The sequence below is a fragment of the Dendronephthya gigantea genome, unplaced genomic scaffold (genome assembly GCF_004324835.1).
Source record: "Dendronephthya gigantea isolate DGI-Jeju-01 unplaced genomic scaffold, DenGig_1.0 000037F, whole genome shotgun sequence".
Classification (NCBI taxonomy): Eukaryota; Metazoa; Cnidaria; class Anthozoa; order Malacalcyonacea; family Nephtheidae; genus Dendronephthya; species Dendronephthya gigantea.
The window spans coordinates 1878668-1902346 of record NW_021163047.1 but is presented as its reverse complement, the minus strand read 5'-3'; the positions used below and the strand labels follow the sequence as shown (position 1 = coordinate 1902346).

The following is a 23679-nucleotide window of genomic DNA, read 5'->3' as shown; positions in this document are numbered from 1 at the left end:
ATGCACGCTAAATGACCTTACCATTGGTAACATTCGTACGAATGGAATTTACCTTATATAACATTCCTTTACACTCGAATATACTAATGTGACACCGTACCGCCGGCGTACGCTTCGCAATAATAAACTTAGAAGTCCGTGGGTATAAAAAACGCGTAAGTGGAAACCAGTCGTAACTCACCCCGTGCAGTGAAAGTTAAAAATTTATGTCAGGAAAACTGAGGAAGTTAAACTGCACGCCAAGGAATATTTAAATTTATCGAACAGACAGTAAACTAACTGATTTGATAATTGTTATTTGTGAATGATGCGGTCAAAAAACAAACGAGTTAGTTCGTCATATTTCTTTTGGTAAAACGATATTTTAATAGATTTCTGATATCAGATCTGTTGTACTTGGAATAAAAAGGTATCTTACTTTAATTTGATTGTTTTTATAGTGTATATTAAATCATTAATTTATATTAAATTTTTCAACATTCTCGTACCAACACCCTTAAATATTTATCAATAATTGATTATCAATTCAAGATAATACCGAAAATATAATTTAATTTTTAATTTAAAAAATTTCTATTGCGCGTGTTACATAGATAGATGCTCACTCGCGCATTACATAGTATCGTAAAAATTTGCTGGTAAAATTTAAATATACACTAATTTACAAAACGTCATACAATAAATCTAGATCAGAACTAGATAAAAGTTGTTCTGGTCATAACATGGAGGAAAATGCTTTTATAAAAAAATGCGTTTTAAGCATTTTCTTAAACGTAGAAATATTACATGCATTACGAATTTCACCCGGGAGGCTGTTCCACAACGTAGGTGCTGCTACTTCAAACGATCGGTCTCCCAGCGTCCTTAATGTTTTTGATCTCGGTATATCAAGCAACAATGCAGTTGATGATCGTAAATTATATCTGGTTGCAACCTTCAATTTAATGAGTTCAGAGATGTATTCAGGAGCAAATCCGTTAATGGCCTTATAAGTGATGAGTAATATTTTAAAGTTAATTCTGTATCTAACAGGAAGCCAATGTAATTTATACAGCACAGGGGTGATGTGATCAAACCGATTAATATCACAGATCAATCTTGCTGCGGAGTTCTGTACTCGTTGAAGCTTGCATATCTGGTTGGCGGGCAGACCATACAGGAGGCTGTTACAGTAGTCCAATCGACTCGTAATGAAAGCGTTAACAAGAATTTGTGTCGTATCAAAACTGAGAAACTTCCTCATACGTCTAATATTACATAGATGGAAAAATGCTGCTCTGCAGGATTTATTGATGTGCACATCCATTTTCAGCTGCGTATCGAACCAGGAGCCAAGATTCTTTACCACACAAGATGATTTGATCATCTCATTCCCAATGCGCAGTGAATCTACACTAACTTTTGCCAACTGTTGCTTTGTTCCAATGATGATAAACTCTGTTTTGTCATCGTTCAGTTTCAGTTTATTTGCCAGCATCCATTTCCTGATGTCCATAATGCAATCTTGCATTGCCTTAATCGCAGCAGACTCTTCAACCATGGATCCAGGTTTAAATGAAATGTATAATTGCGAGTCATCTGCAAATGCATGGGCATCAGGTAGATGGTTTTCAATGATGGTGAACAGTTTGCTTGCATAGATGACAAACAAACAAGGACCAAGACAAGACCCTTGCGGAACACCATACCTCATTTCAAATGATCTAGATTCACAACCGTTGATACAAATACGTTGAGATCTTTTCTCAAGATATGATTTAAACCAATCTAGTACACGACCTATACCGAGACTGAATATTTCAAACTATTAATAGGAAACACAAATTACTAGCTTACCCATGGGTATAAATGCTGCCTGAAAACATGATGTCAGTGTTCAGGTATAACACACACATCAACAAGATGCACAGTTATGTCTGAGTCATTTGGTGCAACATTAACAGTCTGTCATGTAATGTTGGCTGTTTCTCCATACACGAGCAAATCAAATTGTAGACAAGATTCTTCTTGTCAGAGTCAGGGTTACGATTACAGTCTACAGGCTGACTTTGGTTGGTCAAATATATTGAATAAACACTAGATTGCTAGCTGTTGCGATACTTATCATGCATGGAAGGCGAGCTTTTTGTTAAGTTTTTTGCCAGATTCAGACGTAATGTTTAGTCACTGTTAATTTAAGCGCTGTAAAGTTCACATGAGAAAACTTATATTTTGAAATGTAATTATGTTAAACCCACCGAATGGATTTCCGATGTAGGATTGTGAACAGCGTTGTTTTAGTTTTACTCGGTAAGACATTCAGTCGCACTAAGGAATGTCTTATAGTGATAGTCGAAGGCAAAGCGAAAATTTCATATTTTAGAAATACTATAGCTGTGCGGATAATTCTGCATAGGCTTAAGAATTTAAAAAAGTTGGTAATTTGGCGACCAACTGGAAAAAATCTCGTCGAGAATGGGAGATTTATGCTATACTGCCGCATTATTTACTGCATTATTTTTGACAATAATTATCCAAACCACAGGGAATGTTTCAGGAATGCATTCTACGGTTAGGAATCAGGTAAAGACGATTTAGCTACAGTTAAAGAAATTTAAAGAGACTCTTATTGTTGAAACAAATAAAACCTACGAACGCTTTTAGTTTAACAGACGTGACGGTGAAACAATCGAACAATATAAAGCTGCAGTCTCTGCAATAATATCATGGCTGCTTCGAAATCCTTTGTTTTACTAGTACCGATTAACAACTAAACAAGACGCTCTCTCGAGCGTGTAGCCGTTGGGCATATCTATTTGTGACAAAAAGAAAAGATACACCAAAACGAAAATTATGTACAAACCTACCTACAGGCTTGATAGACGGCAGTGAAACCAGGGCGCTTATATATAAGTTATAAGTTATTTATAAGCGCCCTTAGTGAAACGTTCCAAAAGACCAAAATGAAAATTATGTACAAACCTACACGCTTCATAGACGGCAGTGAAACGTCGTGATAACTTTATGGGGAATCTTAAATCCCAAAAGAAAAAACACAACTGAACAAAAATTTATTACAATACGCTATAGTTGGCGTGCGTACAAAACTATAAATTGTGTATGTTTCATAACATGGTCGCCACTGATTTTGAATTTTATTTCGTAAAAATTACGTAATTTAAATGACGTAATTTGTCATTTTGTGAACTACCAATACCGAAACCTATAGTCGTTGGCGCCGCAGGCGGCCCAACGACTAATAACCCGATGCATATACATTAGGGACGATCAGTAACTAATCCTATCTAATGTTTATGCCAAATACCCGCCTTTGTTATTTATTTATCTCCCAGCACATGGAATAACTATAAAAGTATTCCTATTGTCTCGGTAGCCATAATATTATAAAACCTGCCTTACTAAACCTGCCTCGGCTTTCGGGGACATTTAATCGCTAATCGACCTCAAAGCCGTGCTATTACTTATAAGTATCTTCAAGCAACATTGCTATGAGATTGAATCTGTTGGAAATATATTAAAGGAAAGTCAGTGCGAAAGAGGTTTTTGCAAAGTTTCTTCGGAAATTTGGCGAAGCAACGAAACAACAACAAAGAAATTAAAATGCATGCTAATATATATAAGCATCGTTGCTAAATCACCCACGCATGTCCAATATTGTAGCAAGTATACCAATACTGCAATAGACAAAGTTATTTTATCATTGGTAGTTTATATTTTCGTGTTGTGAATACGAACATGAACGTATACCAATGGTAAAAGGGAAATTGTACCAATGTTGTAAGAGTTTTCGTATCGTCAATTGTGTCATGCTGCGATTGTCTCTTGCTAAGCACGGTCTCACGCATGCACGCTAAATGACCTTACCATTGGTAACATTCGTACGAATGGAAATTACCTTATATAACATTGGTTTACACTCGAATATACTAATATGACACCGTACCGCCGGCGTACGCTTCGCAATAATAAACTTAGAAGTCCGTGGGTATAAAAAACGTGTAAGTGGAAACCAGTTTTAACTCACCCCGTGCAGTGAAGGTTAAAAATAAGTCAGGAAAACTGAGAAATTTCAGCTGCACGCCAAGGAATATTTGAATTTTTCAAACAGACAGTAAACTGTCACTGGTTTGATAATTGTTATATTTATGACTGATGCGATCAAAAAACAAGGAATTAGTTCGTCATATTTCTTCTGGTAAAACGATATTTTAATAGATTTCTTATATTCGCTCTGTTGTACTTGGAATAAAAAGGTATATTATGAATATTTCAATCTATTACACAATTTACTAGCTTACCCATGGGTATAAAAGCTGCCTGAAAGCATGATGTCAGTGTTCAGGTAAAACACACACATCAACAAGATGCACAGTTATGTCCGCGTCATTTTGTGCAACATTAACAATCTTTCATGTAATGTTGGCTGTTTCTCCACTCACGAGCAAATCAAATTGTAGACAAGATTCTTCTTGTCAGATTCAAGGTTACGATTACAGAGAGGCTTTGGTTGGTCAAATATATTAAATAAACACTAGATTGCTAGCTGTTGCGATACTTATCATGCATGGAAGGCGAGCTTTTTGTTAAGTTTTTAGCCAGATTCAGACGTAATGTTTATAGTCACTCTTAATTTAGAAGCTGTGAAGTTCACATAAGAAAGCTTATATTTTGAAATGTAATTATGTTAAACCCACCAAATGGATTTCCGATGTAGGATTGTGAACAGCGTTGTTTTAGTTTTACTCGGTAAGACATTCAGTCGAACTAAGCAATGTCTGACCGTGATAGTCGAAGGCAAAGCGAAAATTTCATATTCTAGAAATACTATGGCTGTGCGGATAATTCTGCATAGGCTTAAGAATTTAAGAAAGTTGGTAATTTGGCGACCAACTGGAAAAAATCTCGTCGAGGATGGGAGATTTATGCTATACTGCCGCATTATTTACTGCATTATTTTTGACAATAATTATCCAAACCGCAGGGAATGTTTCAGGAATGCATTCTTTGTTTTACTAGTACCGATTAACAACTAAATAACCCGATGCATATACATTAGGGACGATTACTAACTAATCCTATCTAATGTTTATGCCAAATATCCGCCTTTGTTATTTATTTATCTCCCAGCACATCGAATAACTATAAAAGTATTCCTATTGTCTCGGTAGCCATAATATTATAAAACCTGCCTTACTAAACCTGCCTCGGCTTTCGGGGACATTTAATCGCTAATCGACCTCAAAGCCGTGCTATTACTTATAAGTATCTTCAAGCAACATTGCTATGAGATTGAATCTATTGGAAATATATAAAAGGAAAGTCAGTGCGAAAGAGGTTTTTGCAAAGTTTCGCCGGAAATTTGGCGAAGCAACGAAACAACAACAAAGAAATTAAAATGCATGCTAATATATATAAACATCGTTGCTGAAATCAGCTACGCATGTCCAATATTGTAGCAAGTATACCAATACTGCAATAGACAAAGTTATTTTATCATTGGTAGTTTATACCAATGGTAAAAGGGAAATTGTACCAATGTTGTAAGAGTTTTCGTATCGTCAATTGTGTCATACTGCGATTGTCTCTTGCTAAGCACGGTCTCACGCATGCACGCTAAATGACCTTACCATTGGTAACATTCGTACGAATGGAAATTACTTTATATAACAACATTCCTTTACACTCGAATATACTAATATGACACCGTACCGCCGGCGTACGCTTCGCAATAATAAACTTAGAAGTCCGTGGGTATAAAAACGTGTAAGTGGAAACCAGTTTTACTCCCCGTGCAGTGAAGGTTAAAAATAAGTCAGGAAAACTGAGAAATTTCAGCTGCACGCCAAGGAATATTTGAAATTTTCAAACAGACAGTAAACTGTCACTGGTTTGATAATTGTTATTTATGAATGATGCGATCAAAAAACAAATAATTAGTTCGTCATATTTCTTCTGGTAAAACGATATTTTAATAGATTTCTTATATTCGCTCTTGTACTTGGAATAAAAGGTATATTATGATTTTCATCTATTACACAATTTACTAGCTTACCCATGGGTATAAAAGCTGCTGAAAGCATGATGTCAGTGTTCAGGTAAAACACACATCAACAAGATGCACAGTTATGTCCGCGTCATTTTGTGCAACATTAACAGTCTGTCATGTAATGTTGGCTGTTTCTCCACTCACGAGCAAATCAAATTGTAGACAAGATTCTTCTTGTCAGATTCAAGGTTATATACGATTACAGAGAGGCTTTGGTTGGTCAAATATTTTAAATAAACACTAGATTGCTAGCTGTTGCGATACTTATCATGCATGGAAGGCGAGCTTTTTGTTAAGTTTTTAGCCAGATTCAGACGTAATGTTTAGTCACTCTTAATTTAGAAGCTGTGAAGTTCACATAAGAAAGCTCATATTTTGAATTGTAATTATGTTAAACCCACCGAATAGATTTCCGATGTAGGATTGTGAACAGCGTTGTTTTAATTTTACTCGGTAAGACATTCAGTCGAACTAAGCAATGTCTGATCGTGATAGTCGAAGGTAAAGCGAAAATTTCATATTCTATAAATACTATGGTTGTGCGGATAATTCTACATAAGCTTAAGAATTTAAGAAAGTTGGTAATTTGGCGACTAACTGGAAAAAATTTCGTCGAGGATGGGAGATTTATGCTCAGTACTGCCGCATTATTTACCGCATTGTTTTTGACAATGATTACCCAAACCGCAGGGAATGTTTCAAGAATGCATTCTACGGTTAGGAATGGTAAAGACGATTTAGCTAAAGTTATAAAGAAATTTGAAGAGACTCTTATCGTTGAAACAAATGAAACCTACGAACGCTTTTAGTTTAACAGACGTGACGGTGAAACAATCGAACAATATAAAGCTGCAGTTTCTGCAAGTATCTTCAAGCAAAATTGCTATGAGATTGAATCTATTGGAAATATATAAAAGGAAAGTCAGTGCGAAAGAGGTTTTTGCAAAGTTTCGCCGGAGATTTGGCGAAGCAACGAAACAACAACAAAGAAATTAAAATGCATTCTAATATATATAAACATCGTTGCTAAATCACCCACGCATGTCCAATATTGTAGCAAGTATACCAATACTGCAATAGACTAAGTTATTTTATCATTGGTAGTTTATATTTTCGTGTTGTGAATACGAACATGAACGTATACCAATGGTAAAAAGGAAATTGTACCAATGTTGTAAGAGTTTTCGTGTCGTCAATTGTGTCATGCTGCGATTTTTATTAATTGGAATTTCTCCTGCTGAGCACGGTCTCACGCATGCACGCCAAATGACCTTACCATTGGTAACATTTGTACGAGTGGAAATTACCTTATTTAACATTCGTTTAACTCGAATTTACTAATATGACACCGTACGGCGTACGCTTCGCAATAATAAACTTAGAAGTCTCTTGGAATAGCCTAAACGGCTCAAACCGCGAAAATACTCGAACTGCGAACTGTTAAAAAATGTGACGTTTATATATTTACATATTTTTGCTCCGTTCTTTACATAAAAGCTGAACGTCTGAAGCAATGTCACAACTAAATATATACTTTATAAGTTTATCGCGAATATACATATTAAATATTTATATATTTATGATTGCTCCGTTCTCAAAATACAACATAAAAGCTGAAGCAATATCACAACTGATGTCGTACATTTATGATTACCATGTTCTCAAAATACAACAAAATAGATGAAGCAATGTCACAGCAATATTGCGAATATCTATAGATATGCATTTATGAATGCTCCGAACAGATTGACTGTTGTCATTATTTATTATTTCTTCGTTGTTTATCACACAAAAGCTGAAGCTGCCTGGTCTCGTGAAATATCATGTGAAGTGTCAGAATAATATCAATAAAACTCACTAATTTCTCATTGCCGCACTCCAGTATATTGAAATGATATAATCTTTGTAGAGCATATGAAATGATATAGTGGCTCTGTCAATACTGACACTAGTAGCAATTTTCATGCCACGTCCGCGTCGTAGATTTGGTGCATCTTAAACTAACTTTTTATTAAGTGGGGCTCACCAACTGTCAAATATGTTGCCCAAAAAATATTAACAACTGTTCCAGAATTTAGGTTAACGCATGGTTGAGTACACCAACCAAAAGTAAACAGTCATTTACATAGTATGCGCAAAAATATAGTGTTATGGTCGTAATTTGTAATATGCATTGTTAATAAAGGAATTATTATGTAAGTGTTAATAGTGTAGTATCATATAGCATAGGAAATGGAGGTTTTGAGGTAGCACGTAATAGCAGCAACCGCGAAACCAATATCCCACATAATAACGTAAGCGGACGCAAATGTGGGTTGTAGTGGAGCGAAAACTACAGAAAAACATAACAGGCATCCTGTTTTGTTATTATAAATATAGGTTAAAATCATTGTTGTAAGTTAGTTGTGTATTAGATTTGTCATTTGTTTTAAAGTGTTTACTCCTGAATAAATGTAAAATTATATACAGTCCCAGATTGTACGATTTTGGAGCAGCGTAGCGGAAAATTAGACTTCTTTGGAGATTTTCAACAATGACGTCTTTTTACATATTTCAGTAAAACTGGTCTTTGCCTCGACATTTTCTTGTATACTAATATAATGAAAACACTCAATTTCTGAACCACATTTGATGTGCCTGTTTTGTGTGTAACATTTCATCTGGATCCTTGTTTATAATTGTTTCTGTTATAATTTTAGGAGGAGATCTACCATTATTTCGCTTATACACAATGTTGTATAATGTTGGTTGAGTGTTTACAGCGAGGACAACTCAAAGTTATTCAACTCATGTGAGAAGTTCTCTGAGTCAAGGTGCGAATAATTTACGGAGTAAAAGATCCGTTTAATGAAGCTCCCTACAGCTAGTACAGTTTTACGTGATCTATAGTAAAAGATCAGTTTAATGTAGCTCCTTACAGCTAGTACAGTTTTACGTGATCTATAGTAAAAGATCAGTTTAATGTAGCTCCCTACAGCTAGTACAGTTTTACGTGATCTATATACAGTATACAATAGATCAGCTAAACGTGCCTTGTCTATCTCTTTGGTTAAATATCGGCGAAAAACGTTTATTTATTTAATACAATGGCATCTTTTAATCAACTCCCTACACCAATGTCATCTAGACAACAGAGTGTTACTAGAGCATAGGTATTGAAATTAATCAGGGAATGCATGTCTCGAGTAAAATTAGACTTCGCATTGGCACATTCTGTAAGTTATTTAAGCGATAAAAACTAAGAATTCCATCCCAGTTCATCATCCATGGAAAACTTGCATCCTCATCACGCACAATCGCCTGATAAGCCCTTTGCAATTGTTTGAATGCCGTGTGTCTTCTTCAAAATACGTTTCGAATTACACATTGACCCGCTTATGTTTAAACGTTTTTGTTGATTGTAATTCCAAGGTATTTAAATGTAGTATCTAACCGATCAACATTGTCCCATTGATACCGATGGAAACACCAGAAGAAAAGTAGTCGACAGTATCATTCTCATACATAGAGATATTACATGACTTGATACAATTTGGTAAATTGTTCACATTCACATAGATAATGAATAAAAGCGGCCCAAGAATGCATGTGCGACCCCTACATTCACAGGCTTTACAGAGGACTGCTTATTATAAACGACGGTGACTTGGCATCTGTGAGTAAGATACGATTTGAACCATTCACAAACATAAGAGGAAAAACCTATATAGTGTGTCCCAGAGCCACGCCTCCGCGAGGGAGCTCATTCCCCCGCTGATACTCCGTTATTTCAAAGACGTCTCCTTTTTTGATAGGACCTGACTTGATAAGATTTTGTATATATTTTATATTATTTTTAAATAACTGAAATTTACTCTCTTTCCCATATTATCACCTGTTCGGTCTTAGCTTTAATAACGAGTAACAATTCTAGTTCAAGAGTAATTTAAACGCAGAGCCCAATACTAAAACCCCCAAACCCTAATAGGTTACTGCATATATATATGGCGTAGATATGAATGAGGCCCCTTTCAAACATCGACTATTCATGTTCAGAACCTAATTTTAATGAGATAAAGTCTTTGCTTAAGTTCATTTTGCACTGGATTTGGCACATAAAAAATTTGACGCCTTAAACGAGCCTAACTTGCACTAATGTGTTGTACCTAAGTCCCCGTTTCCACGTAGTTTGATACAAGTGTAACCAGAAAATGTTTAGTTAGTTGAGAGCATTCTTTCCAACATATCTAGCTGTAGCACAAGAGAATTTTTAATGTGCGTCGTCATTTACAGTTACAGATTTTTTGTAGCTTTTTGTTAAATATTTCAAAATCTTTTGAATATTATAAAAAGTAAAAGCAATTTATTTAATTATTCTTAATATTTGAAAAATGGTGCTTATTAGCACTCCCAAATCTCCAGTAGATTAGTAGCCTTTGCACTGACGTAATTTAAGAGGGACCGTTACGTCTGTGCACAGGCTAGTTGATTAGTGAAAATGAGGTAGATCTCCATATTTTCACGAGACGCAAATCCAAGTGAAAACGCTTTTTACTTGTTTATATCACTTTAAAAAGCTTATAATTGATAAACCATTCAACATCCTTTATATAATAGTATTATAAAAATTATTATCCTGACTGTGTCTCTGGTTTAGGGGATTGTGAAGTTGAGATTTAAAGACAACAATGGATCCATTGAAAGGCAAAGCTAATTATTCAAGGGTATGTCATTTGTTGGTAGATAAAGGTGGAGAAGTTTTAAGAAATGCGTTGCATGCGGTGCATCCACCTTCCACCTTAGCTTCCGTATTGAATGCAAACAAGAAGACCTTACAGAGAATACGATACAGTGTAATTAAAGCCTCGCAATGGGATCTACTCTTCCCAAGATCTGGTGCTCCAGATTCAAAAAACTTTGATATTACCCTATTGACTGTCCTACTCCGAAATATTTGTGGATTGTCCGCACCAGCCACCGGATGGAATGTGATGCCTCCAGTCAGCGATACTTCTATATCTGCAAATATTTTAAGAGTCAAAATGTTTAGAAATGAAGTCTATGGTCATATTCCGACTGCTGGTTTGGACGACGTAGCGTTTGAAACATTGTGGAAAGAAATTTCTCTTCCGTTAGTCAAATTGGGAATTCCTCAAAATGCTATTGATGAATTAAAGGTGGCTCCTCTTAGCCCTGAAGAAGAAAGTTATATTGAAATATTAAAAGAGTGGAAACAACAAGAGGATGATTTCATGTCAAAATTAAACGATGTTGAAAGTAAAGTAGTCAAATTAACTAAGAAAGTTGAAAATGTTTATCCCTCGCATGTCGAGCAACTGGCTAAATTTAACTTTGCTGGAAAGATTCGTGACCTTAGTAGAAAATTTAAAGATGGCACTAGAAAGTGGTTGTTTGATAAACTTTCAAGTTGGTTTGGGAGTGAAGAATCCAGGGTCTTGATCTTAACTGGAGGTCCAGGCGTTGGAAAAAGTGTTTTGTCTGCAAAGCTTAGCGAGCTTTTTAGAGAACGTGGTCAACTCGCAGCTCACCATTTCTGTGACTTTCGAAATTCTGATTACAGCAATCCTCAGAGAATCCTCCAGTCTCTTGCCAGTCAAATGTGTGATAATGTTGAAGGATTTCGTGATAAACTAACAGAAATTCTTCGTCGTGAGCATTCTCGTGACTCGCTGTCAGACGCATTTCGTGTTCTTTTGAACGACCCCCTCCATGCCCTTGACAGACACGACCCAATGTTGATCATTGTTGATGCTTTGGACGAGAGCAAAACTGACGAGAAAAGTGAATTATTGGAGTTGATACATGAAAGATTTTGTGAACTGCCTGATTGGATTAAGATATTCATTTCAAGTCGACCAGAGCTACAAGTACGAAAGATTCTTGAACATCTTCACCCGTGGGAAATCCGTCCTGATGACAAAGATCACAACGACGACATAGAGCTTTTTGTTCGTCATAGTTTACATAATCTTGATGATAAAAGTATAAGGTCAGTTATTTCAAAGTGTGAGGGATCGTTTTTGTACGCTTATTACTTGGTCAGTGAATTGAAAGAAAAGGGCGTGGGAATTGAACCCGATCTAAGTGATTACATCTCCAACGGTATTTCGGGATATTACGAAAAACAGTTCAAACGTTTAGAAACAGGCCTCCAACATTTCAAGCAAGATACATCATGTCTCTTAAACAGTTTCATCAATGTCGTTGCCGTTTCTAAGGAGCCCCTTCCAATAAAAGTTCTCTTCACATGCATTGGTCTCTCTAAAGATGAATTTAAAATACGTAAAGCAGTTCTTGACCTAATGTCAGAGATTCTTCCAGTTTACGATGGGTGTCTGACTGTTTATCATAAGTCATTATGGGATTGGCTGACATTGAACGGTTATGAAGAACATGCATTCGTTGCAGATGTTGAAGACGGTAATAGACGTCTCTGGCTTGCTTGTAAGAAACAATTCTGCGAGATAGATGCTTTGAAATCTGTTTTAGAATTCCAAATTTCAGCCGAGAATAGGTACGCTTTAAAAAACGGTGGGAAATATTTGGTCGATACATGCGAGGTAGAGGAGTTTCATTGGTTGGTGCATGTTGGTATAAACTTCTTGAAACTAAAATTTTTTAATGAATTGAGTGAGTTTTTTTTATATTTAAGCCGAAATCTTGGCACGTACCGTTCTAAACTTTCCAAAGATATTTATTGGGGCCTCATTCAACACATTTTTTTCTCCGAAATGGTAAAAGTTAACTCTGAGAGAGGAATATTTAAGACTTATGAAAAAGATCGTTGTTACGTATATTTACAAGCACTTGCTAATGGGCACTTTGATTTTTCACAAGGTGCCGTCAATTCCAAAAGTGTAGCTAGGGATATCTTGGGTGGGACAAATGAGATTTGGATAGAATATGTGACAACTGAAAGCAATTCTAATTTAAGCATTGTCCCGGAAGTTGTGATTCAAGTCCGTTCACTTGATTTATATGTTTTAGTGTCACCGGACAACATGATACTTGCTTGCATACATGCGCATGAGCGAAAAGTTCGAATGCTTAAAATACCAGATCTTACAACAATCTTTGAGGCACAAATTACAAAAGGATCTCCTCACCTGTTCTATGCCTTTTCTCCAGACTCTTCATATATTTTATGCAATTCAATCCAGTTCTGCATCAATATTAAAGAAAAGAAAGAGGTCCCCTTCATTACGCACGGCCCTGATGACATCAGTGAATGTTCATTTTCTTCATGTGGAATGAAACTTGTCACATTAGAGGAATCGTCAGTCAAAGTGTGGGATGTAAAAAGGAAGAATTTATTGGTTGAAGTTGATAATACGTGTGGTTTATGGTCTTATTGTTTGTTTAGTAATTGTAACTCGTACATTCTTCTTTGGCAACATTATATGTTGGGGGAAGATCTGCATTACATGAACGTCTTGAATTCTGAAACTTTAACTGATAACAACAATATTTGTGTTGACCAGAATTTGTGTAGTAATGATTCCTTTCAAATGTTTTCGCAGCCTTATTTCCAATCCGACTTGAATGTTAAAATAAAAATGAATTACATCTGTTTGCCATCTGGTGAGAAAGTTATAATTTCCAATAAATATTGTTCAAAAGTCTTTGTGTGGAAAAACAGAAAGTGTGTAGCATTTACAAATGATTTGAAAAATGATTTAGCTTTGGTAGTGTACGATTTCATAAATCAAAAGATCGTTGACGTGTTTGAGATTGGATTTTTGCCTTGTGATACTCCTGTCAATCACATTTCGAAATTAGATGGGACAAGTTTCCTTTTATCCTTAGGATCTCACCAAGTACTCAGTGTTTTGTCCTTCAAATCTCTTCTCGAATGTCCTGATGCTACTTTTGTTGACAATGCCGAAATGGATTGTCGTGCACTCTCTCCAGACACTTTGTATGTTGCGTGCTGTTTTAAAAATTGCGTTCTTTCAATAAGAAGTGTCGAGAGTGGGAAAACATTGCAAACTGTTGCACTGAAGCAACGAGCATTAGCATGTTGGTGGTCAGAGTTGTATCTTTGGTTGGTCTGTGAAGGTCTGGTTGTTAAATATCGTTATGAACCTAGGGGTGAAAATATCTTAGGAAGTCAACATGACGAATCTATTGTAAATTTTGGACGTGTCCTTTCGTTTAAAAACGGAGTTCTTGTGACTTACGGCGATCGGAAACTTTCTATTTTAAGAATTTGCAACAAAAAACTGTGTTATCAAGAAACGCCGCTATGTAGGTTTACTGACCCTTCTGTTGCAATAAGTTCTGATGGGTGTGCTGTTATGTTATTCAATTCTCATTTCATTTCATTTTATGAATTGTGGGAAATAAAATGTGGTAACACATGGATAGTACGTTCAACTGGAGAGTTGAATCTACCGAATATTCGTTGGTGTTCTTTATCTGGTACAAAAACGACTCCCAATGCGGTGTTCTTGGCAAGAGATCCATCGTCTAATATTCGTTTACTTTCTATTACTTTCCCAAATGATGTGCAAAATCTTCATAACCTTCCTATTAACGACTTTAGTTTCGCTGCTTATATCGATTCTGATTTAATCGCTATTTTCGCCAGTGAATGGATATATTTTGTGAAGGTGTCGGAAGGCAGAATCATAGCTCTTAGATACTTTCGTAATCTTCACTTTTTTAACAGTGTATTTCGTCCTCATCCACCTCCTTTCTTTCTTCCATCAACGCGTTCTCTTCTGTTTGTTGACAGAAATGCCAACAAATATTTGAAGATTCATAATATTGAAAAGTATTTTCTAAGATTTCCTTTCTTGATGTAAGTAGTTTAGAATCCGATTTCTTGTTTGAATGAGAAAACTAAGCGCAAATCAAAACGTTCAACTATGGAACGTACTGAAATGCGAAAACCACGGAAATCGTTGAAACGTTTTTTTAGTTTTTCCTTCCGTGATGTAAATTGTTGAGCATGGAGTTTCTTGTTTTAACGGCGAAACGCACGCAAATTTTCTGATATATTTTTAAAAAAAAATCTATTAACTTTAACATAGTCAACGGATTTAACAAACACGGAATGCGTCCATGAAAACGTTTGAACTGTGTAATATTAGTACAAATATATTTTCAAAATATATTTTTATAACCTGCGTGTGTGATCGTTTAATTCACATACTTCCTTTGTGTACTTGTGATAAGCGTACATGAATATCCAGCCTCTTACTTGTTAAGCGTTCAGTTTATTCTACACACAGGAATTCAGTATAATAGCCCTCTTTACTTGCTTTACTGTTCCTAACGGAAGACGATGAACGAAAAATCCTTCTATAATTAACATGGATCATTATTTTAAATTTTTTCTGCTTTGAGCTTCGTTTTTGTGTATCTCACAATAGGCCTCTTGCTCTACTTCGAAAAGGTCCATGCATAGTGATGTGAACCCGCGTCATGATGTAAGGGGCGGATTGCATGGGCGAGGCTGGCCCGTTCCCTATAGTTTATTATAGTCAATTCAAACGTTTCGGTTACATGCAACCGGGTCAGCTCGAGCTGAGGTTGTGTCAAGCGGGCCAGCTCGGCTTGCCGATATCTCTCTGTCAATATTATTAAAACAAACTATATTATTTTTAGACCAAAACAAAAGTCAATCTCGATGAATTTGCCAATTTTATTTGATACAAAGCCGCTTAAGAGAGTCAATGTTGTTAAATTTTTAGGCGTTTTTATCAATGAGAATATTTCCTGGAAACATCACATTGATCACGTATGCAACAAAATTTCTAAGTCAATTGGAATTATCTCTAGATTACGTTTCATCTTGTCTGCTAAAACAAAACTCTCATTATATTATTCCCTAATTTATCGTTATATTAGTTATTGTAACCTAGTTTGGTCCTCCACTTATGTAACTAGCTTGAACCGGATCTGGCTTCTTCAAAAACGAGCAGTACGGGTCATGACAAATTCAGAGTATCGAGCTCACTCTGCCCCGTTATTTGCACAATTGAAAATATTAGACATTTTTAAAATTAACACTTTTCACATTGCAAAATTTATGTTTTTCTATCACAAACGGTTACTACCAGTATATCTGTCTAATTTATTCGTAACAAATAGCCAAGTCCATAATTATACTATACTAGAAATGCAAATGCTTATCGATCTCACTCTTGTCGCACAAACATAAAGCAATTCACGGTTCTTTATCAAGGCCCTAAAATTTGGAACTCATTACCTTCTTCAATAAAAAATTCTAACAGTCTATATTCATTTAAAAGATCTCTTAACTGTTTTCTACTAAACAAATAACGAGCCTGAATTTGTCATGTCTCTATAACTTACTTTATATATTTATCCTTTATATGTTATAGTCAATGTAATATAGTTAACTTATGTAATGTAGTATCATAGACTTTTGAGGTGACCTCGTCCATAAGCCTTCGGCTTCTAGAGATCCCCTCACTACGCTTCTCTTATTTTATTTAATACCTCTACTTGATATAGATCTGTGGCAAAATTTAATGAATATGAAATACGAAAATATATGAAAAAAAACACTTGATGAACTGTTTAATGTTTATCATCTTGTGATGAACACTCACCCACCCATGAAGCATAGTTATTACTCAGTCATTTTGTGTAACTGTGTGTCATGTAATGTTTGTTTTTTCTCCATACTTGAGGAAATTGAAATAAAGACAATGGTCTTCTTGTCAAATTCAATGTTATATTTAATACTAGAAATACATGCATGCAGCAACCCCTCGCCATTTCAAACAAAGCAAAATATTTCCTGAGCTAATTTCTAAGTTCTATTTCGTGATCTAAGTTCTAGGGAAAGGGAGTTTAACTAATAAATTTAAAAAATACAAATATGAGAGCAATCATGAGAGGTATTAATTGTGCAAGTGTGAATTGATGCATTTATTATTAGTCAGTGACTCAGTGTACATATTTATATTCAGACATGTACAGTAACTATACAGTCTGGGGTATTAAGTTGGTTTAAATAAATTAAAAAGGAATTAGTTCTACTTTCTCGCTAAGTTATTTGATCAGTTTTGAAAATAACTACATTCTGCCCAACAACAACACACTTCTGTATCAAGTCAAAATTTCATCATCATTATTAATACCATTCTTACTTTAGTAATATCCAAATGAGAAACTCAGCTATGTTATTACAAATTAATGACATGTGTGGTTTTTCAGGAGTTTCATTGAAGCTTCACCCTTAGTAATTCCACTAGTTAAATATTACTTATATTTACTAGTTTCCAGTCCAGTATTCAAGATGTCTGAGAGGTCAAAATATCAAGTTTTATAGCAACATTTATCTACTTCTGAGAATGTCATATTGAAAAATGTTATCACACTGAGGAATATAGATTTTCTTGATATATATTATAAATAATTTATTGGTAATAACTATTATTTTTACATCTACACTTGTGTCATCATGTGCCCTGGTATGAAATTGAAGCCCGAAGAGTCAAAATGAAATGAAGAATTTACTATTCATATGCGTTTGCAGAGTTTATATTTCAATTTACATCAGGGCTGCTTATTTGAACATGAATATATAAATCCCCCCACCCACAATTAATCTTCTAGCTATATCCCTGATTTACAAGTACTTTTGCAGAGTCTTTAGTTCAAATTATTATGTTTACCAAAACTCGAGACGTTTTAAAATGAACTAACATTTATTAAGCAAGTTCTGCCCCTTTTATACTAAACACTATACGATATTTACATAACATAAAACAATTAACATACACCTAATAACATAAAATTAACATAAACATAACATTTCCTCCACCACAAAACTGAGAGTTCAATGTTTATGGTCAGTACTCTTAGTAATTATATCTATGTAACTATAATAAATCTACTTATTCTATTTCTACTTTTTTTAATTCTTTTACCGATAAATAGAGGCATTTCAAAGTCTATTAAGAGATTATACTTCTTCAATTAAACGTTTTGGTTTCGTGCGAATACGAATTGGATACCTGCGAGTACTTGAAAGTTTTTTCCCACCGTTTATGATACCAGTAACAGGTTCTTCTGTATTCGTTGATGTTGGTAGTGGACTGGAGATAGTGAGTCTGTTTTCGGGATTAAGGTGGTAGTGGAACTCGCCTCAATGGGTTGTCCTGGGTTGCCATTACTTGCCACACTGACTTCCGGCGTTGAAGATAAAGCAGTTGGTGGTGACATAACATCAGCTGCAGTTGATCCGGCGAGACTTCGTAATTGATCCACATGTCGTTTCCAAAACAGATCACCAACCTGAACTCTGTAAGTAATTGGACTTAACTTCATTTGAACCACTCCCTTTATCCATGGATCCTTTCGTGGTCGATAGTCTTTCACCATTACTGGATCTCCAATTTCCAAGTTACGCGGTGGAGTTTGTGGTAAATGTTTGGATTTTCGCTCCATCTTAGCAGACAAACTAGGATGCAAAATGTCCAATCTGGTTCGGAGTCTTCGACCCATCAGGATTTCAGCTGGCGTGCAACCCGTAGCAGTGTGTGGAGTCGTGCGATATCCCAACAGAAAACGTGCCAATTTCTCTCCAGTAGATCCCTCTTCCTTCTTACGAATCTTCATGGCGTCTTTAAACGTTCTGACTGCTCTTTCTGCCTCACCATTTGAAGCTGGATGATACGGCGATGATAAACGTTGTCGAATTCCATTCAACTTTAAGAACTCTTTCATTTCCTCCGCCACAAATTGAGGACCATTATCTGACACGATCTCTTCGGGTAGACCATGAACTGAAAACAGGAAACGTAACGCTCGAACCGTGGCAGCAGCGGTAGTTGATGACATTGATAGTACTTCAATCCATTTAGACTTGGCATCTACCACCACCAAATACATCACACCATCCAGTGGACCCGCAAAGTCTATATGAATTCTTTGCCATGGACGCACTGGCCAAATCCAAGGATTACTCACTTTCAAGGGGGACTTACAACGGTTAGCTTGACAACTGGTGCAATCTCTGACAGTCTGTTCAATGTCTTGATCCAATGTTGACCACCACACATGTAAACGTGCCAAAGATTTCATTCGCACCATTCCTGGATGATTCATATGTAACTCCATCAACACTTGCTCTTGATATCTAGTTGGAATCACCACTCTGGTTCCTCTAAGAAGACAGCCTTCTTCTACAGTAAACTCGTCTTGCTTGGTGAAGTAAAATCGAAGTTCCTCGACAGGCAAGGAGCGAGCATCGCGATTTTGAGCTCTGTTTATAAGCTAATTACAAATACTGATATCTTTAAAATTTATATGTAACCTTTGAGTGAAAGGTTGTGGAGCTATTTTGAATTTATGTGAAGTCCTTTGAAATTGATTGCTGATAATTTATTACGTTTTGATATCATGTCAAAGACTCGTTCAAGTTCGAAAGTCGAAGGCGATGGGTGTCATGTCAATCTCGATCAAAAGATAGAAGCTTTTATGAAATCAGATGACTTTAAAGCAGTTCTTTCTACAGCAATTAATGTCGCAGTCGAAGCGGCTATCAAGTGTTTTAAGAACGAATTCGTTGAACTAATCGATGTTAGAATGAAAGCGCTTGAGGACACGAATACTTGCTTAAAACGAGAAGTGACAGAGCTGCATCGAAAGTTGGATGAAGTCAATGCTAAAGCGAACGAAAATGAGCAGTACTCTCGCCGAAACAATCTACGTTTCTATGGTATTATTGAGAAAGAAACAGAGGACTGCTACGATGAAGTTGTAAAATTTTGTGATCGCGAGTTGGGAGTGGCAATCGAGCGAAGTGAAATTGATCGTGCCCACCGAACCGGTAAACCCCAGCGCGACGATGGCCGTCCTCGTGCTATTATAATCAAGCTTAAAAGCTTTCACAGCAAGTTATCAATATTAAAAAACAAGCGTAGGCTGCGGGGGAAATTTCTGTACGTGAATGAAGATTTAACAAGAAACAATCAGCAACTGTTGATGTATGCAAAAGAAAAGTGCCGTGATACAGCTTTGGTCTATACCTCGGATGGTCATATCTTTGTTAAGAGAAAAGATGACGGTAAAACTTCTATTATTAAGCGAAAAGAGGACTTGAGTACATATTCATGATTGATAATCTCCTTCCTTTTACCCTTTACTCAATTTTATTATACTTTGATAGCTATGAGTGCTTTTCCTATTTCTTTGTCCTTTATTGTGTTTATTTTTCTCGCATTTAATTGTTTAACTATTGAGCAGCCCGAGGCAATTTTATATTGGTACCTTAATTTTAATGGCGCCTAGTTTAATAATGCATAGAGCAGCTACTTGGACTCTTATTAGTCAATTCTTATGTATTGAAGATAAGGTGGCGGTATGCCACTTAGCTTATTTAGTTTTGTTAATTCTATTGTCTGGAGACGTTGAAAGTAACCCCGGTCCACGTAATTCAACACTAAATATAGGCCATATTAATGCTAAAAGTTTGAATGTTGAAGACAAATTTGATGAGATTTCGTCTGTTGTTATCGAACACAAACTAGATATTTTTGCTGTTTCTGAAACTTGGTTAAATCAGAGTATTTCTAGTGATTCATTATGTATACCAGGCTTTAGTCCGATGTTTAGATTGGACAGAAAAGATGGTAGAAGAGCGGGGGGTGTTGCATTGTATGTTTCTTCTAGTTTAGCTTCTATAAGGCGTAATGATTTAGAACACGATGATTTTGAATTACTGTTTGTTGAAATCAAAGTCAATTCTTTAACATTTGTTTGTGGTGTTTGTTATCGACCACCAAATAATAATTCGGTACTTAATGACGCACTTTTGGATCATTTACAATTTTGTGTAGATAGTATAAACGCTAGACCCGGCACTTTTGTTTTACTTCTTGGGGATTTTAATGCTCATTTTGATGTAAACGATATTCAGTCTAGTAGTGACTTCGGAATATATTTTTATAGGTGGATGGAGTGCAATAGCCTTTTTCAAGTGATAAATGAACCAACCCGTATAACAGCACACGGTGCCTCAATACTTGATCTAATTATAACAAATTCTCCGGGATATTTTGTTAATTCTGGTACTTTAAGCCCTCCATATAATTGTGACCATTCTTTAGTTTATGCTCGGATGAGCATTTCCTTCGCAAAACAAAAATGTTATAAACGACACATATGGGACTTAGCCAAAGTAGATTCTAATACGTTATGTCAAGCCCTGTCGGAGGTAAATTGGGATAAATTATTTCAGGATGTTAAAAACGTCGATGATTTATATAATGAGTGGTTTAATTGTTTTGAGCAAGTACTTAAAACTTTTGTTCCGAACAGAACAGTTGTTATTCGTCCAAGAGATAAACCTTGGATGACTTCTGGAATTAGGCGTTCAATTCGCAAAAGAAATAGGTTGTTAAAAGTTTTTAGGCGGTTGAAAAATTTAGTGGCGTGGGAAAATTACAAAACGCAAAGAAATTATACCACATCGTTAATACGTTCAAGCAAGGAAAGATATTTTGCAAATCTAAATGTAGAATTACAGAACCCACATATTGGACCGAAAAAGTGGTGGGGGTTAGTGAAATCATTGTTTGGTAATAAAATACAATCTGGAATCCCTACATTAATTGAAAATGATCGCTTAATAATTGACGCAAGAGAGAAAGCTGAAATTTTTAATAAATATTTCAGCACACAGTGTAGATTGGAAAATAATGATTCTCCACTACCAAATTTAATTGCCTTCAAAATATAAGAACATTGTCAGATATTTCCACGTGCGAACATGAGGTAAAAATTTTACTTAATAGTGTCGATGTTTCTAAAGCTTGTGGTGTCGATGGTGTTGGTAATTTTTTAATTAAAGCTAGTGCAAATGGTATTGCCAAATCTTTTTCTAGATTTATAAATATCTCTCTTTCTAGAGGAATTTTTCCGTTTAAATGGAAGTTGGCAAATGTAATACCTATTTTTAAAAAAGATGACCGCCAGTCAAAATTAAATTATCGACCAGTTTCACTTTTGATATCCTTATCCAAAATTATGGAAAAAATAGTTTTTACTAGGCTCTAAAATTTTTTATTAGAAATTCAGTTTTTGAATCGTTTTCAAAGCGGGTTTCGCCCTGGTGATTCAACAGTAAATCAACTTATTTTAATTGTTCATAAAATATACGAAGCATTAGATTCAGGTAAAGAAGTTCGCATGGTCTTTTTGGATATTAGTAAAGCCTTCGATAGGGTTTGGCATAGAGGACTTATTTATAAGCTTGAGTTACTTGGTGAGCGGGTCTTTAAAATGGTTTAAAAGTTATTTGTTTGGAAGAAAACAAAGGGTTATAATTGATGGCCAGTCATCTGACTGGAATGAAATCGAGGCTGGCGTTCCACAAGGTTCCGTGTTAGGTCCATTACTTTTCTTAATTTATATAAACGATATTACTCAGGATCTTCAGTGTGACTCTTTTCTTTATGCTGACGATACTTCTCTTCTTGAAGTAGTTGAAGATATAGATATATCTGCGGAAAGACTTAATAATGATTTGCAATGCATTAATGAATGGACACGTCACTGGCATCTTACTATAAATCCAGGCAAAACCAAATCTGTCACATTTTCAGCTAAAATGTTCAAACCAGCACATCCAACGTTATATTTTGCAAATGAGCCGTTTGAAATAGTTAGTAATCATAAGCATTTAGGGGTTACCCTATCTTCAAATCTTTCTTGGAGAGCACATATACTCAATATTTATGAGAAAGCGTCAAAAAAAACTTAATCTTTTAAAAAGTTTTAAGTTTAAGTTAAATAGAGAGACTTTATCAAAATTGTACAAGTCTCTTATCAGACCAGTGATGGAATATGCTGATGTTCTTTGGGATGGTTGCTCTGAAAATGAAAGTGATCTCATTGAGCACGTTCAATATCAAGCTGCAACAGTGGTCGTAGGTGCTATGAAGGGTACTAGTAGAGTACGGTTATTGGAGGAATTAGCTTGGGAAGATATGAAAACTAGGCGATCCATTCATAAACTTATTTTATACTTTAAAATTGTAAATATGCTAACACCAAATTATTTGTTGGATTTACTGCCTCAACAGTAAAACAAAGGTCGGGTCTATCCCTAAGAAATGCTTCTGACTTTTCTCTTTTTGGTGTGAAAACTGAGAGATTTAAAAAATCGTTTTTTCCTTCAACTACTATATTATGGAATAGCACTGATATTAATGATCGAAATTCAAAGTCGATTGGTTTATTTAAGAGCTAATTAACTTCGTTTTTTGACATTCAAACTTATACTGGCTATTATGATTTTTCTATTGATAGGCATTCTTCTATCTTACACACTCGTTTGCGCCTTAATTGTAATGCTCTAAACTATTATTTGTTTAAAATTAATTGTAGATTATCTCCAGCATGTTTATGTGGAGATTCTTGTGAATCAGTCATTCATTATTTGTTATATTGTCCTCGTTATGCTGCTCTTAGATTATCCTTACTCTCGGCTGCTGCTCATATTTATGGTGAAGGCTGGTATCTCTTGTCGGATTCTCAAAAGTCTAAAATATTTTTGTTTGGTTCAGCTGATTTGAGTGTAGATAGTAATAGATGTATATTTATGCATGTTCAAAAATATATTAAGCAAACTAATCGTTTTTCTAAGA

General features: G+C 35.4%; 3 protein-coding genes across 9 annotated transcripts in view; 1 reads left to right on the top strand and 2 right to left on the bottom strand.

Annotated features, from left to right (window-relative positions):
- LOC114526137 overlaps positions 1-23679 on the top strand; it is a 221341-nt gene that overhangs the window by 20584 nt on the left and 177078 nt on the right. For 3 of the 7 annotated variants that reach the window (XM_028547649.1, XM_028547644.1, XM_028547643.1), the window contains one exon: positions 8746-8859. The exons of 2 other annotated variants lie outside the window; for them this stretch is intronic. The gene's annotated coding sequence lies outside the window, so the exon portion shown is untranslated. Of the gene's footprint in view, positions 1-357; positions 410-4188; positions 4254-8745; positions 8860-23679 lie in introns of those variants that run through there. 2 more of the 7 variants (XM_028547650.1, XM_028547653.1) reach the window with 2 other exon arrangements.
- LOC114526128 lies at positions 716-1693 on the bottom strand. Its single transcript, XM_028547628.1, has one exon. It carries the CDS (start codon positions 1691-1693, stop codon positions 716-718), a length of 978 nt encoding a protein of 325 aa, XP_028403429.1.
- Positions 18074-19135, bottom strand: LOC114526127 (uncharacterized protein K02A2.6-like). The gene has a single exon (XM_028547627.1). It carries the CDS (start codon positions 19133-19135, stop codon positions 18074-18076), a length of 1062 nt encoding a protein of 353 aa, XP_028403428.1.

Coding starts and splice junctions, on each gene's coding strand:
- LOC114526128 (XM_028547628.1), bottom strand. CDS start 1,693: ATGAGGTATGGTGTTCCGCAAGGGTCTTGTCTTGGTCCTTGTTTGTTT.
- LOC114526127 (XM_028547627.1), bottom strand. CDS start 19,135: ATGAATCATCCAGGAATGGTGCGAATGAAATCTTTGGCACGTTTACAT.